This window comes from Chrysemys picta, chromosome 10 (genome assembly GCF_011386835.1).
Source record: "Chrysemys picta bellii isolate R12L10 chromosome 10, ASM1138683v2, whole genome shotgun sequence".
Classification (NCBI taxonomy): Eukaryota; Metazoa; Chordata; order Testudines; family Emydidae; genus Chrysemys; species Chrysemys picta.
The window spans coordinates 7,470,048-7,487,786 of record NC_088800.1 but is presented as its reverse complement, the minus strand read 5'-3'; the positions used below and the strand labels follow the sequence as shown (position 1 = coordinate 7,487,786).

The 17,739-nt window shown below is 46.8% G+C and overlaps 1 protein-coding gene across 2 annotated transcripts in view; it reads right to left on the bottom strand.

Annotated features, from left to right (window-relative positions):
* PCSK6 (proprotein convertase subtilisin/kexin type 6) overlaps positions 1–17,739 on the bottom strand; it is a 117,323-nt gene that overhangs the window by 11,355 nt on the left and 88,229 nt on the right. For both annotated transcript variants that reach the window (XM_008165479.4, XM_065559206.1), the window contains 4 exons: positions 12,415–12,594; positions 7,219–7,321; positions 3,678–3,874; positions 1,425–1,512 (listed from right to left, as the gene is read on the bottom strand). In XM_008165479.4, coding sequence (XP_008163701.2) covers positions 1,425–1,512; positions 3,678–3,874; positions 7,219–7,321; positions 12,415–12,594 — 568 coding nt within the window. The remainder of the gene's footprint in view (positions 1–1,424; positions 1,513–3,677; positions 3,875–7,218; positions 7,322–12,414; positions 12,595–17,739) is intronic.

Here is a 17,739-nt window from a genome sequence, read left to right as displayed (position 1 = left end):
GTCCATGCTGTCCATTGTCCCTGATCCAGACTTCAACCAGTAAACCTCAGCCTGTTCCTGGATCAGTACAGCAGTCATCAACGATAGTGCTCGGCAGCTGGCAGGGGTAGGCCCGTCTATAGACAACAGGCCTGGCTCCGACTCCCATGGACCTTAACGGGGGCTGGACTAGGTGTAAGGCGAGCATGATAGATAACACCATGCTTGTTAGCAGACTGAGGCCAGGTCTACACAATAAAGTGTTCATGGCACAGTTCTGTCGGTTAGGGGTGTGGAAGCACCACCCCACTAGCCAACAAAACCCCCAGCAAAGTTATGCCAACAAAAACCGCAGCGCAGACGCCGCTACGCTGACAGCAGAACGCTTCTGTCGACACAGCTAATGTCATCTGGGATGGCGGTGTTACTACGCCGACAGAAAAACTCCTTCTGTTGGCATAAGCCACGTCTAACACTAGGGGACTCCACCGGTATATCTATATTGCAAAGCATCTTCAGAGTGTAGACAACGTCAAAGACACAAGTCAAAATGGTGGTCGGTGGTCAGCTAACAACCTGGGGCTGATTCTCCTCTCACTTAGACTGACTCCGCTGACTGCCATGGATTTACTCCCAGATTTACACCATTCTAAAGACCATTGATCGAAAGCCCATTTAATTAACGGGAGGCTTTATATTGACTTCTGTGGGCTTTGGATCAACCCTGAACGATGGGGAAATGAGACTTTTCTTTACCAGTGACAATAACAATAAAATAATAATAATAATACTTAGCAGAGCCATTTGAGGGCCACTCAGGGCTATCTATACGTGCAACATGGCACTTCTATACCACAGTGATGAGTGCTGTAGATAAATTGATGGAATGTATATAGTGCTTTTCAGCTACAGCAGTGTTTCCCAAACTTGGGACGCCGCTTATGTAGGGAAAGCCCCTGGCGGGACGGGCCGGTTTGTTTACCTGCCGCGTCCGCAGGTCCGGCCGATCGTGGCTCCCACTGGCCACGGTTCACTGCTCCAGGCCAATGGGAGCTGCAGGAAGTGGTGGCCAGTACGTCCCTCGGCCCGTGCCGCTTCCAGCAGCTCCCATTGGCCTGGAGCAGCAAACCGCGGCCAGTGGGAGCCGCGATCGGCCGGACCTGCGGATGTGGCAGATAAACAAATCGGCCCGGCCCGCCAGGGGCTTTCCCTACACAAGCGACGACCCCAGTTTGGGAAACACTGAGCTACAGGATGAGTTATGTTATATAATGATTGCTCCCTCCTTTGAATTTCCTGGCTTTTGGCAATTTGGATCACAGTCGTAGTGTAATTGAAAAAGAAATATTTTTTAAATTCCGCTTTTTGATTTATCAGAATGTGCAGATTTCATGTCAGTTTCTTTAGTTTAACATCGAGACAAACATTTTGAAAGTTAATTTTACCTGAATCCATCCTTGCAGAGAATACGTTTATCCGGATCACTAGCACATGTTTTACAGCTTTGATGACATTCCAGACAGAGTTTTTGACCTTTTAGAAACAAAGAAAGTCAGTGTAAATAAAATCTGCCCAGAGAGATGCAAGCAGCAGTCTGGCCACAATGCACAAGAAAGATCTTACGAGTTGAAAAGTCCCGCAGTTCAGCAGCTATTTGCAGGCAACAGCTTACAGAGGTAGAACAGCATTTTCGTCATACACGTGAACCCTTTCTATTAAAAGGACCTACAGATGGGTGGTGTTCAGACTACGTAGATAACTCAGAGGGACACATACACAGTAAATACTTATTTGATTAAGCCAACTCAGCTAGGAGTTTTATGATGTTTCTGATTCAATATATGCTGCTTCTCATGGATATCAAATTATCCCCATACATTTCAATAGTCCAGAAGCTGCACAAATTTGTGTGGGTTCTTACACATGCTATGGGCGTGATCCAACTCTCATTAAAATCAATGGGAGCCTTTAATGGGAGTTGGATTGGGCTCTAGATTGTCCAAATCCTCACTCAGACAAAGCTCGCCTTGACTTCCATGGGGTGTTTTGTGCTGATGGGGCCTCATGGATACATTAAGTATAGACTGATGTCGATCCACCATGTGAGTAAAGTGAAGCAGCAGCATTCCTATTCCTGCCCACAGCTGGACTTACTAAAAATGTTCACAGTGCTGTCGATGGCTACTCATTACAGACACAATGGAACAAAAGGGAGTATTGGCAGGAAGGGCTGGGAGAGGAACGACATTCCAGCCGTTAGACTCACAAATGTGACCTTTAATATTAGGGGGGAAACAGCATTTACAATGGGATATTGGGAAATGTCACTTTGTTTTAAATTCCCCTCTTTTCTCTGTTCAATGGCTTGCATTGGTTACCTCTTTTCTTTCTCCACCCCCTCCATGGCAAGTGATCCAAAGCAAAACAGCTTAGCGAGACAGGTGGAATAATAATAAATAATAATAATAATGCCTCCTGAACTGCAGCCATGGCAATTAATAGTGACATTTCTCTAGTTGGGATTTCCACCTTTGAAATAACGACTAAGGGTGGAATTTTCCAAAGGTATCTAAGTGAGTTAGGCAATTAAGGGCTGGTCTACACTACAGAGTTAGGTCAACGCAAGGCAACTTATGTCAATCTAACGATGGAAGTGTCTACACTTAAATTTTGCTCCCACCAACATAACTGCCCCACTACACCGACTTAATAACTCCACCTCCACAAGAGTCAAGGTTGATGTAATTAGAGCAACGCAGTGTCAGTGTAGACACGGTGTTGTTTATGTCGACTGTTACTGGTTTTCAGGAGCCTTCCCATGATGCCCCACACTGACAGTACAGTCGATACAAGCGCTCCTGGTAAGGACACGGGCCGCTGACACAAGGAGCAACACGCGGCCACGCACAGGCGATGTAATTACTGCGGCGGCTGTATGCCCGCGTGTGTTAGAGGAACTTAATTTTGTAGCATAGACATGAGCTAACTCTCATTGACCTTCAATGGGAGTTAAGTGCTTAACTCATTTAACCTTCTACCCTAAGCATGGAGCTGGGCGAATGCCTGAGTTCCAACCCAGACTCAGCCTCTGGCTGTGTGGCCAGAACTGTTCATTAACAGTGCCTCAGGTTTTGGGGGCTGAATTCTGAGAGGTTGATTCGGCTGCTGAATCTGAGAGGTTCTCATTATCCACAGTCTACTGGAGTTGTGCAAATCAGATCATAAATGTCTTGAGTCAGGCCCCCCAAAATGAAAACATTAGTGGGCACATTTGAAAGTTATGACTCTGACCTTGGCATCATAGTTTCCCCGCCTGTGAAACAGGGATTATAATACTGTTCTACCTCCCCGGGGGCGCTGTGAGGGTTAAGCTAGTTCATGCTTGTAAAGCATTGGGAGTTTTATCACCGTGTGCCTCATAATGAGGATGATCAGTCCAATTTTTGAAGAGGCACTGTGCATTTTTTCTTGCACTGGCTCACGTTACTGTAGCATTCTGGTTGTCATCACTAGTGGCAGCGAGAGTGCAACTTGGCTGCAGTAGAGATCTGCCTATTAGATGGTGATCAAAGGTTTGTCACATGGAGGCTCCACCCTGACATTTTAGATTTCTGAAATTCTTCCATTCATGTTCATTTGGGAAAAAACCCACCCCCCACATTCTCATGCTCCAGTCTGTAAACGGTTCACATCCTTACTTTCATCGGCGTAAAACCCAGCTGGACAGAACACCACACATGCATTTGTTTCCTGGTGGTGATAGAAACCGCGTCGGCAAGATGTACACTGGTTTCGGCCCCTGCCCGTGCAGGTTTCGCACCCCTTCTGGCATCGTCGGCATCTCCTACTTGCGTTGTCCCCAAAATACCCTGAAGGGCACGAGCTCACACACACCCTGGAGAAGAATTAAACAAACCAGGCATATAATCAATGTCCTAGGGCTCATTTCCGCCAGATGCATCCAGTGAAGCCAACAAGAGTGGAGGGCGCTCAACACCCAGGGCCGGCACTTCCACTAGGCGACCCTAGGCAGTCGCCTAGGGCGGCAGGATTTGGTGGGGCAGCATTTTGCCGTCCTCAGCGGAAATTCGGCGGCGGGGGTCCTTCCGCTCCGGGTCTTTGGCGGAAATTCAGCGGCAAAGTGCCCCGAAGACGCGGAGCGGAAGGACCCCAGCCGCCGAATGCTCAGAGGAGGAGCGCTGCCGCCTAGTGCAGCAAAAACCCTGGCGCCGCTTCTGTCAACGCCTCACTGGATTGGCCACGATAAAGAGATTACCCTGTAAGGCAAAAAGGTACGGTGATAAATCCAGGGACTAGACAGTGAGCAAGGGGCTAAACTTTCTATTCTACATAGGTTCTTATGATGCCTTCATCACCATGGTATCTGAGTGTCTTCCAGGAGTGCATTAAGCCATGCGACTAATATTGGCCACCTGTAGTTCATCATTCTCAGCTCAGCTTCACTTTCCTCCTGCACAGGTGTTCAGGAGAAGGCTTAGAAATAAACCCTTTAGGAGACACAGGTAGAAGAAAGCCTTTGGGGGGAGTATCTGGTACTACTGTCTCATTGTTTCTTTATTTTCTTCTGTCTGTATCCCTCTGTGGTCCCTTATCTTATACTTAGTGTGTCATGTCTCTGGGGCATGGATCGTCTTTTGGTTCTTTGTACAGCACCTAGCATAATGGAGCTCTGATCTGTGACTGGGACTCCTAGGCAGGGCCGTCTCCAGGGTTTTTGCCGCCCCAAGCGGCGGGGGGGAAAAAAAAGCGATTGGCGGCAATCTGGCGGTAGCTCCACCGCACCGCTTTCTTCTTCAGCGGCAATTCGGCGGCAGGTCCTTCCCTCCGAGAGGGACCCAGGGACCCGCCGCCGAATTGCTGCCAAAGAGCCCGATGTGCCGCCCCTTCCCCTTGGCCGCCCCAAACACCTGCTTGCTGAGCTGGTGCCTGGAGCCAGCCCTGCTCCTAGGTGTTAAGGCAATATAAATTATATTAGGACTAGGTTGAACCTCAGGTTAAAGGAGATTTTGTGACTCCTTTCTTTGACCTTGAGGAAATCCCTTGCTAGCTGCACCCATGTTCTTGTTTCTGCTGAGTCATTCCACCAAGTTAGAGGTGTTTGGAAAAAATTACTATTAAGCACTGTCGTAGCATGATCTTTGTGGAGTTAGATATTCAGGTGGGATTGCTTTGTAAAATACAAGTTACAATAACCAAAGTCTGAACTGATAGTGTGCAATCATCTCATGTGAGATACAAATCAATCTAAGAGAAGATTTAGGTGTTAGGATTTCTAGACAATCAATCCAAGAGAAGATGTAGGTGTCAGGACTTCTAGGCCTTGTGGCAGTATGTGTGCTGGCTTCCAAGGATTATACTACCAAGTATAAATTAAACAGATGCACATTTAGACATCTGAAAAGCAAAAGAGTATGGATCCCAGTTCCCAGAAGGTACAGTATTCTCAGCTCATTAAGTCTGGTGTTTAGCTGTGCAAGTGCTTGGTTCTCATTTGGTATTTATTGTAAAGAAAAGCTGCTTATGCAATTAACTCCAGCACTTGCCTGTCTGACTGTATCAGTGGGATGGTGACTGCACACCAGTCATCCTACCAGACAGCTCCCTTCATCTGTATTTTTACTTGCAGAATTACTAGATCATCTCATCCTTTAAAACAGGGGTAGGCAACCTATGGCACGCGAGCTGATTTTCAATGGCACTCACACTGCCCATGTCCTGGCCATCGGTCCAGGGGGCTCTGCATTTTAATTTAATTTTAAATGAAGCTTCTTAAACATTTTTAAAACCTTATTTACTTTACATACAACAACAGTTTAGGTATATATTATAAACTTATGGAAAGAGATCTTCTAAAAACATTAAAATGTATTACTGCCACGCAAAACCTTAAATCAGAGGGAATAAATGAAGACTCGGCACACCACTTCTGAAAGGTTGCTGACCCCTGCTTTAAAACAATCTACTCCTATTTATTCTTTATTAATTATCAAGGTGTAAACTGAATGTCAATGGTTGGGAATGGTCTTTAAAACCGCTCCCATAAATAGCATGGGATTCAAAGGTTCTTACAGTCCCCCCAATGTTAATGCACACTGACTTGATAACTAGTTCTATGGGCAAAAATTTCAAAAGCGCCAAAGTGATTTAGGAGCCTACACCCCATTTTCAAAAATAATTTAGGCCCTTCAGAGCCCAAGTCTCATGGGAAATTAATGGGACTTAGCACCTAAGTGCCTCTTGAAAATGGGACCAAGACTTCTAAGTCATCTAGGTCCTTTTGAAAATTACACCCTATATCTACCTTACACCGTCCATGTCCCAATTTAAAGCAGGAATCCCAGTGCTCTCCCTCTCTCTTAAAATACATTTTCACATGAATACTAGTGCTTATGAAAGGTGCCAGATCAGCAGCCCGGTGGGATGAAGTCCTCCATTTACCCGTAAGACAGGCATGGCACAGGAAGGAAGTCACAAAGCTAAGGGCAGTTCATTCAAGCATGCACCCAAAGGATTTTATAATAATTAAATATAACCTGCCACATAAGCCCCCAAACACCAGTCAGATGGAAACGACTTTCAGTAACTACCAATCTGAGCGGCATTGGAACCGGTGACCTTTAATGATTTAATTTTCTAGGGCACTCATCATCGCGCCATCTGAGTAGCATCAAAACCTTAACAATGCCCTAGAAGGCAGGAAAGTACCATTGTCCCCCTTTTACAGTTGGGGCTTGGAGAGATTGAGTGACTTGCCCAAGGTCACCCATGGTATAAGCAGGAAGAGGAGACAGGTCTGCTGAGCCCTGGGGTGCTGCCGTAACCACGAGACCATCCTTCCTCCCCACTACAGGCAACGGGTTTGTCTTTCTATTAACAGATCTCAGCCAGGCTTCTCTTTCAGACGATATTTCATTAAACTAGAGCATTCATCATACTCTGACTTGTGAACAAAACAATGGCCTGGTGGTTAAAGCACTGAACGAGAATGCAGCAGATCAAGGTTCAGGTTACAAACCCCCTATACGACCTCAGGCAAGTGACTTCATCTCTGTGCCTTATTTTCCCGACTGGGACCAATAATGCTCCTGCACTACCATCCTTTGTCTGTTTAGATGACGAGCTATTTGGAGGAGGGGGGCTGTCTCTTATTAGTAGCACATTCAGCTCCTAGCACAAAGAGGCCACAGCTGTAATGCAAATAAACAATAACATCATTACCTGCCAGCTTTAACAATTCCAAGACTGTAATGGATGCAATTCAAGCACTGATCTGCATTAGGACCATCGCAGCCTTTGTTGCCACATTCAGGATGACATGGACCTTAAAAAGAGAGAGAGAGAGAGAGAGATTTCTGCTGAAAGAATTGGCACAAGCTCTTCCAACCACACCCTACAAGTGTTTATGTGTGTAAATGTATGAGGTGCTGAGAAACTATATCGATGGGGGCTAGCTCCGGAGAAAGATAAAACAGGATAGATTTGGCCCTGCTACTTTGAGAATTTTAAAATTAACACGGACCCTTGGCACAGAAGGGCCGGAAAGCCATTTCATTCGATTTGTCAACAGTCCCCCTAACATGTATGTAGAGGAGGGGGACAGAGAGAGTTACCATCATAGCCCTACACCGCATCCAACAGCCAAAGGACAAACAGCAGCCGTCAAATGAGACTTCATGTCCATGTTCTATATGTATAGAAGAAAATTCGCACAAACATACATATGTGTTTATGTTAAGATGTACTTTGATTTTGTGTGCGTGTGTGCTTCTCTCCTAAGCAACGACTGAGCATTTATATTACCTGGCTAGTATAATAACAGTTGGCTATCAACAGCAACAGATCCATATTCATATGTTACTAATTCATATTGGTTATAGAGTGACAAACTTAAGAAGGAATGATAAAAAAGGCAGGAAATGTGCTGTAATCGGGTCGACACTTCCAGCTAGGACAATTCGTTTAGAATAGAATCGTCCAATCAGATGTGAAGGTGGCGGTTGGAAGAAAACTATATGTGCATATACTCCCCCAAAAGGGAAAGAGGTAAAAGTGATACAGGAAATACAGGGACTGAAATCTCTACCAAAGCAGTGACTATGAGCCTGAATGCCCTTCGAAAACCTACCATGGCCATCTCATATGATACTATTCTATCACCATCAGAGGAAAAGGACATCTGAAGAAACAGCTTTGTGGGGCATAACAAAAGTAACTGGGGGGAGGGTGACCCTAGAGACAAGGGCAGAGAAGGGAGACAAGAGGCACTGGATACCAGGCTGTGTTTCTGACAGCTGTCTTGCCAATAGACTCATGTAAACATGGGAAATTCTGCAGTGACTTCCCACCATTGCTAACTCCAGCTTGACTCCACCCAAGTTACCAACACTGGGGGCCCTGGTGTAGCCAGGCCATTGGCTGCTGCCAGTGTTTTAAGCACTGTGAGTGAAATGCGGGGCCCCCTGAAGTCAATGGCAAAACTCCCATTGACTCTCATGGGGTCAGGATTTCACTTTGTGTCATCTAAGGCTGCTTGAAGCAGGTCTAATACATATACGCAATGCAATGTCCCTGGGGGAGTTATTGGCAGTGGGGATTGAACCTTGGACCTCCGGATTTAAAAGCATGAGCCACTACTGCCTGAGCTAAAAATTTGCTTCCATTGGTCAAGGCTGTAGCAAGCTTACTAACCTCAATGTGGTCCAGCCACCACTGGAGGGGACATTATATAGTTCTATCACAGCTGAGCCTGTGTTCCACCTTTGCATTTCTTGATCTTCCCAAACAACATTCTTTTCCCCTCATAATTTAGCATTTGCCCTTAGCCTTTCCCCATCCCTACAAAAATCTCAGCCTCTGCTGACAGCCCGGTCAATAGAGTCTTTTGTTTTGTTTTGTTATAAAGAGTCTTGCACACACGTCCCCCAAATCTACACCGACACCAGCCTCACTTTTGTATTTCCCCCATCCTTCGCAGTTCCAGCTGTATTTTGTGGGTGGCAGTGTCCTGTTTGGCTTTTTGTGGAATGTTTTTCTGAAGGGTTTGGAACCAACCCTGTCTCCATGTGCGAGGAAATAGCAGATCTTTCTCATTCCCCTGACATCGGCACGACCAATTTGTGGTAGGGGTGATGAAACAGGTCATTTTTCAACTTTTAATTTTGTTCCTTTACACAGTCCCCCTTGTAGCATCCGTTTCTTTACTGTCAGTGTGTGGGCTGGTGGGTATGTCCAGGCTGCTCAGCTCTCTACGGCCCAGAGCAGCCCACACGACTGTGTGCACCACAACAGCTGTGAGGGGATTTGGAGGCTTTCTTATCCAGCCAACTCTAGTGCCCTTCCTCCCAGCAACAGCCTGGGTAGACATACCTGCATTAGGTTTACCTGCACTAGCATGGCTAAAACTAGCAGTGTAGATGTGGGGGCAGAGGCTTCAGTGCAGACTATCAATACCAGCCCATGCCAGGGTTCCTGGCTTGTACGGCCCACACTGAAGCTCATGCCACCATGTCTGCACTGCAATTTGTCACCGGGCTCGTGCGGGACATGCCACATCTGTCTGTGCTACAATCCCCCTTCGGACTGAACTGCAGCTACACCCCAAGTGAGAATCAGGCCAGGACACATTTTTCACTGACCTCAGTTAATAAACCAGGGCTTCCTATTACAGCCTATACGTTTTTCCTTGAGCAGCCCCTGTACCTCTTGACTTGGATAATCTTTGCAGTGTGGCGCAGCAGTCTTGTGGTAGTGCTTCACCGCACTGATGTGTTCTGTAAGTCCTGCTATCCTCTACCAAGACAGAAGAGAGGTTGCTGCCACGGCTGTATCCTTGTTCTCCACAGCCTGGAATTTTCTAAGGGGCCGAAGGAAAGGGCCCAAACCCCAGAAAAATTCAATGGGAGACGATGTCTAACTCTCTTAAGATGCTTTGAACAATCCCAACCTTAAAGAACAACCAGCATCTGGGGCAGTAGGGTCAATTTCCATTGTTAAATATAAGAGACCAAATATAAGAGACCAAATTTCTCAGCAGAATTTCTCCTATGGAGTCAACACAGCTGCATTCGCATGTACCCACTTACAATGAAATGAACAAGGCGGCAAACTCAAAGCCAATCAAAGGAAATACTTTTCCCACACAACACATAATTAGCCTGTAGAGCTCATTAGCACAGGAAGTCATTGGGTATGTCTACACTGCAAGGCAAACCCAGGGTTAGTAGAACTTGACTTAGCAGACCTCAGGTTTGTTACCTAGGGCTTGAGTATCTACTCTTATTTGTTATCCCAGGTTAGGAATTATTGAACCCCAGGTCCCAACCTGGGGCCCCAGCATCTACACTACATTATGGGGGTCAAAATCCAACCACCCATATCCCAGAGTTCCCTGGCACCCTCCCAAAATGAGGCCACTTTAGCTCTTTGCTTGTGGTGCAGCATGGGAAAACTTGACTGTCTACCAAACTTGACTGTCCAGAAGACAAAGAAAGTCAAACTGTGGAACTGTAGGATACTTTTGGTGGACTCCCAGAGCATGAGTCCAGTGGGGCTGCATCTACACTGCAAAGCAATAGGGCTTGAACCCTGGGTCCTGGCTTGACTTAGGCCTTGTATACACTACAGGTGAAATTCAATCTAAGCTACACAATTTGAGTTATGTGAATAGCGTAACTCAAATCGACGTAGCTTAGATCTACTTACCGCGGGGTCCACGCTACGTGATGTCGATGGGAGACGCCCTCCCGTCAACTCCGCCTACTCTTCTTGATCCGGTGGAGTAGAGGAGTCAACGGGACAGCGATCTGCGGTAGATTTAGTGGGTCTTCACTAACTTGCTAAATTGACCGCCGATGCGTCAATCCCCCAGTAAATGTAGACAGGCCCTTAGGGTTAGTGTGATTTGTGTGTAGACAGAATGGGGCCCTGAGCCTGAGTTTGAATCCAGGGCTTACATTGCAGTGTAGACATACATATTGAGGCTAAAAATTTAGCAAGATTCAAACTGGGATTAGGCCTTTATATGGATAACTAGATCATCTGGAGTTGTCACAATTAATGTTAATAAAAAATGGAGGAGTAGGCTTATGCCCAGAATAGAACAGTGGTGAGAGTGTCTGAGTTAGCAGTCAAAGAAAGAATAGCTGAATGCCACAGAGAGAAATTATATGGACCCATTTCTGGATACATTTGGATAAAACTGTTGTGATGGCTCAAAGAATGCCAGACATCATAGAATCATAGAATCATAGAATATCAGAGTTGGAAGGGACCTCAAGAGGTCATCTAGTCCAACCCCCTGCTCAAAGCAGGACCAATTCCCAGCTAAATCATCCCAGCCAGGGCTTTGTCAAGCCGGGCCTTAAAAACCTCCAAGGAAGGAGACTCCACCACCTCCCTAGGTAACGCATTCCAGTGTTTCACCATTCCAGCTAACCTCTCTTCTACCCCCTCCTCTTCAATTCCCCTCCTTCCTTCCTCTCCCGATTCATCCATTTCTTCTGCTACTTTAATACTGTTCCCCCCACCCTAACATGTTATGTCTATGTAGTACTGTCTGGTTGTGTATTAACTTTGACAGGCTGTAAAATTGCGTAATTCCATTGGTGATCCCATGAAGCATGCAGGATTTGGAAACACATACAAGCTGCCAGTCGTTTACTTTTTTGTCCTTTTGAACGTTTGGTTTCTTTATGAAAATCAATAAAAAAATTAATCACAAACAAACATTTTTGGGGAAGGGACAATAAACCTCATGCTTTAGGGTTTGGGCCAATCTCTAACTACTAAGGTACGTCTACACTGCAAAAACACCAATAAAAAAAACCAAAACCAAAATGCAGCAGCTAGCCTCAGAATCCAGGTCTGCCTCAGCCAGGTAGCACAAGCCCCATGAGCCTAACGGTAGCAGTGTAGATGTTCCTGCTCAGGCTGGAGCCAGGGCTCTGAAACTCAGGAAGGGGGAAGGTCTCGGAGCCCACAGCATGAGCCCCAGTTGTCCTGGGCTCCAGGCTCACTGTCACGGGGTTTTTTTGCACCGTAGATGCATGCTTAGAGACCAGAAGGAGACAACGTGAGGGGCAGATTATCCCACATCTGCTACTGTGGGGTCCTTACACCTTCCTCTAAATCAGCTGGTGTTGGCCATTGTGAGAGGATACGAGACTAGCTGGACCTCCAGTCTGACACTTCCTATGTACCCCAGGGCTGAATCTGGCCTACTGGTGGCAGAGGCCAGGGTGCGTAGGCCAGGTAGGATAAGGATTTCCATTCTCTTTTTCTCTCCTCCTCTCCCAAAGGAAACAAACCCTAAACACAGCGCAAAGTGTCTATATCTACACTGGCAGGTACTGATTTTTTCAGGGAAGCAATATTCAGCTGCAAGTGAAACAGAGCACGGAGCTGCAGAGGTTTTACCTGTGTATTCTTCCTCCTCTTCCACCACCTCCATCTGACTCTGGAAAACTGCTGCTTTAGAGAGCTCCAATTTCGGTGTTGAAATCTCCAGCATCCTCGATTGGGAGTGATGGGAACTGGTTGCATTGTAAGGGTGTTCGGCTGTTCCATATAAAATGAGACTCCATTCCTTTAACTTCCCTGCAATAGATGCAACAGTGACAATACTAACACAGGGGTCGGCAACCTTTCAGAAGTGGTGTGCCGAGTCTTCATTTAGTCACTCTAATTTAAGGTTTCGCGTGCCAGTAATACATGTTAACGTTTTTAGAAGGTCTCTTTCTATAAGTCTATAATATATAACTCAACTATTGTTGTATGTAAAGTAAATAAGGTTTTTAAAATGTTTAAGAAGCTTATGTTAAAATTAAATTAAAATGCAGAGCCCCCCAGACCGGTGGCCAGGACCCAGGCAGTGCGAGTGCCACTGAAAATCAGCTCGCGTGCCACCTTTGGCACGCGTGCCATAGGTTGCCTACCCCTGAACTAACATTTCACCTTTCCATTGCACCTTCCACTTCTCAAAGCCCCTTACAAACAAGGATCAGTAAGTCTTCAGACTGCTGCTGTGAGGTGGGCATAAGTTCACCCATTTCACAGCTGGTGAAACCGAGGCTCACAGAAGTAAAACACCTAGTCTAGGGACATACAGAAAGGCAGTAGTGGGAACGAGGACCAAAACCCAGGAGTTCTGACTCCCAGCAGAACTGCCAGGAAATGTCACATTTCTACAATTTGTAAGGTATAAAAGTAGCCAGGAAAGCACAAGCAAGATCATTCAATACAAATCTTTACTAGACCACAGAGCTTCTGGACTAAATTAAGGTAGCAGTTCAAGGCAGCCATGGAATTTTTAATGCGTTAACTCCTGTGTGATAAACTGCAGTTTCACTAGCTGCTTAATAACTGAACTATGGAGAGAGCCATTAACTCTAGAAGCTATAATTGGAGATAAGGAGACTTATTTTTGTCAATGTCTCCAAACACATGGTAAGATTATTTTTAGGGCTGTTTTCCACAGTCTTCTAAGCAGAGGATTTTTTCCCCTAACGTGATTGATTTTTAAAAACAGGACTAAGCAAGCAGCACCATTGGCTTGTAAACAAGACAGTCTGAAGGCACATCAGTAGATTATTCTGGGTTTTCTCAGGACAGTGGTAACTTGTATCAAATGGAAGATATACACTATAGAGCTGTGTTTCTCAAACTGGGGTCGCCGCTTGTTTAGGGAAAGCCCCTGGCGGGCCGGGCCGGTTTGTTTATCTGCCCCGTCCACAGGTCCGGCGGATCACAGCTCCCACTGCCGCGGTTCACTGCTCCGGGCCAATGGGAGCTGCTGGAAGCAGCGCGGGCCGAGAGACGTACTGGCCACTGCTTCCAGCAGCTCCCATTGGCCTGGAGCAGTGAACCGCGGCCAGTGGGAGCCGCGATCGGACGGATCTGCGGACGCGGCAGGTAAACAACCCGGCCTGGCCTGCCAGGGGCTTTCCCTACACAAGCGGCGGCCCCAGTTTGAAAAACACTGCTCTAGAGCTGATTAAATGGAATAAATAGGCTCAGGAGTGAATGAGAACAAGTTACAAGGCCGTAAGAAGCAGTAGAAAAGCAGCGGCTCTAGAAGAAGTCTTTTCTACATGCGGAAATTATAACAATTTAATTTAGGGTTAGAGTTGGGTGAAATTTTTCAGTCAAAACCTCTTTCTGGTGAAAAATGCAGACTTGGTGATACCAAAATGCTTCATGAATTTGTGGCAGTTTCATCAAATTGTTTTAGTAGGGGAAAAAAATGGGAAGGGGAAAACAAACAAACAAAAAACCCTTTATAATAAAGAGTTTGTGTTGGGTAGTTCAGGCACCAAATACGGCCACTGAAACAGCTGCATATAGCACAATCGGAGCCAAATCAGTGGAAGGAGATGCTTCCCAGTGAGGTGCACCAGAAGGCAGGGTTTGTCACCACGCCTGTCTCCAGGCGAGAGTACTATGCCTCAAAGCAAGCCATCCACTTGGCTCTGGGAGCATTTTTAACTGCAGCTGGATGTCAGACCTCAAACTGTGCCTAAACATGAAATGCTCCCAGGCAAAAGGCTTCCCGGACTTCATGTATCAGTTATGGGAGAATGTGGATGCTGGATATTAGACCAATGGGTGTTTTGTCTGAGGAAGAACTGCGTAGGGTTACCATATTTAAACATTAAAAAAAGAGGACAATCCACGGGGCCCTGGCCCCGGCCGCAACTCCGCCCCTTCCCCGTCCCAACTCCGCCCCTTCCCCAAAGTCCCCGCCCCAACTCTGCCCCCTCCCCTGAGCGCCCTGCATTCCCCCTCCTCCCTCCCAGCCACGCGAAACAGCTGCCCGAGCGCAGCCGGAGTCTGGGAGGGGAAGCACCCGGCCGGGGGCGCAGAGGCTGGAGGTCTGGGGGCTGCCCGGCAAACCGTGAAGCCGGTAGTGCTCGGGCAACTCCACTCTTCAGCTGCACAGAGCTGAGGTGTCTGGGGGGAGCTGCAGGCGGATTCCCCCGTGGCTCGCAGCCTGCCGGAGCCGCTCTAAGGTAAGCAGGGGACTGGGGCAGGGATGCCGGCAAAACAAAGCTGGGAGTATTTTCCCGGACATGTTCGGCTTTTTGGCAATTCCCCCTGGACGGGGGTTTGAGGACCAAAAATCCGGACATGTCTGGGAAAATCAGGACGTATGGTAATCCTAGAACTGCGGGACTTGACCGCTCAGTTCCATTGCCACAGTTTCAGAACAGCTCGGCACCTAACAAGCCAGCTGAAAATCAGGCCACTGGCTTTAGTATCTAAACTGGAGCTGAACGCCCTTGAAATTCTGGCCCCGAATGTGGGTGCTGAACCTCTCTGCAAATTCTAGCCACAGTTGTTATACTTGCAAACCTGCCCCTAAAAGACTCACGGCCATTTAAAAATCTATCTATGGTTCTCCCCATCAGTTATCGCTCCCTTCACACAGTACCTCAACACCTTAGGGAAGTATTATTATGCCCATTTTACAGATGGGGAACTGAGGCACAGAGAGACTAAGTGACTTACCTAAGGTGCAGGAGGTAATTGAACACAGGTCTCTCAACTCCCCAGCTATTGCCCTAACACTAGGACATCCTTCCCCTATTACTGCTGCTTATACCGTCCACTTTATTCTCCTCTAGCCGGGGCTCTAATCTGATGGATATTTTATTTGCTTTTTCTGCTAATGCCAGTTGGGAGGAGGCATCTGAAGCTTGTTGAAAATATCTTCCTTTTTCTGATATATTTTGTATGTTTCAACACTTTTCAGTTTCTTGCAATGGTCCGATTTAATATGTTCATTTTTATTCATTGAACAAATATTTTAAAATCCCGTGTAACGCAGTGCCCTAATTGAGGCTAAGATTTAGTCATGGGTATTTTTGGTAAAAGTCGTGGACAGGGCACGGGCAATAAATAAAAATTCATGCCCGTGACCTGTCCATGATTTTTACCAAAAATACCCCTGAGCAAATCTCTACTTCTGGACCCCTGCTGCTCCAGGGGTCCCTGCTGGAGGGGGACCCTGGCTCCAGTGCTGGGGGTTGACCCCCCCCGGCCACTATTCCTAGGGAATGCTCTCTGGATGGCCTCCGGGTGCCTCAGACTGCTGCTCTAGCCACCCCAGGACCACTGCTGCTTGGGCAGTCCCCAGGGCACCCCCAGGACCGCTGCTCAGATGTTCCCAGGGGCACCCCGAAGACCGCTGCTTGGGGCGGTCCCTGGGACCAGCCGCTGCTTGCGCAGTCCCCAAGACCAGCTGCTTGGGCGGCCAAGGAGAGGGGCGGCACCTGCGCAATTCGGGGGCGGCAGGTCCCTCACTCCCTCTAGGAGCGAAGGATCTGCCGCTGAACTGAACTTTTTTTTTTTTTTTTTTTTGCTTGGGGTGGCAGAAATGCTGGAGCCGGCCCTGCCCTGAAGTCAGCCACACCAGCTGCTGCGGAAGTCACAGAGGTCGCAGAAAGTCATGGAATCCGTGACTTCCGCAACCTCTGTGAAAGAATCACAGCCTTACTAATAATTAATCGCTGCTTAATAACAGCACAGCTGCTGAAATATTATTCTCCAATTAGGTCAAAATTAACTTGGCTGTACAAATTAATTACTAAATTGTTTAAAAAAAACAACCCAATTTAAGCCTCCATTCCCCTCCTCCAATTCTGTATTTATTACATACTTCATGTCATCATTATTTGATGCCACAGAAGTCCCTTAACTATAGCCTGGTGGCTGTTCATGGTCTGCCTCGATTCAGATCTGAGGATACATCTACACTACAGGGGGGAGTCGATTTAAGATACGCAAATTCAGCTACGTGAATAGCGTAGCTGAATTCGACGTATCGCAGCCGACTTACCCCGCTGTGAGGACGGCGGCAAAATCGACTTCTGCGGCTTTCTGTCGGCGGTGCTTACTACCACCTCCGCTGGTGGAGTAAGAGCGCCGATTCGGGGATCGATTGTCGCGTCCCATAAATCGATCCCCGAGAGGTCGATTTCTACCCGCCGATTCAGGCGGGTAGTGTAGACCTAGCCTCAGAGAAGCAATCTCACTAGGTTTGCGCACTCGGGAACTGCATTTGTTGCTCCAATTGCTAATGCTGTGCACTACCTTGGAGGGAGGTAGCTGGCCATTCACACATTCCCAGAACACCGGACATTAAATGACGGCTTTTACATTTCTTTGTTTTGAACCATTATATTCTGATTTTGTAACCTTTGTTCTTGGGGTCAGCAAATTCAGTTGCACGGTAATGCTAATTTTACAATTAATTCTTAGATTATCCTTTGATAGACATGTTTGTCAACCCCTTCAGCATAAAGAATTTCATCAGATGTCATCACATCAAGTCCTACGAGACCTCGAAAGGACATCTAGTCCAGCCCCCTATGCTGTGGCAGGACCAAGTAAACCTAGACCATCCCTGACAGGTATTTGTCTAACCTGTTCTTAAAAGCCTCCAGTGACGGGGATTCTGCAACCTCCCAAGATAACTTGTTCCGGTGCTTAACTATCTTGATAGTTAGAAAATGTTGCCCAATATCTAACTTAATTGTTCCTTGCTGCAAATTAAGGCGATTACTTCTTGTCCTACCCTTGGTGGATGAGCACAATTGATCACCAGGTTTAGGTATAGATGCAGCTACCTAATTTTATGCACCTACATTTGAAACTATGCTCAATAACATCCTTTGTATTGCAACATTTTCCTTAAGAACATTTTCCTTAAGAATCATGGCAAAGTTATACCCAACAGCTGAA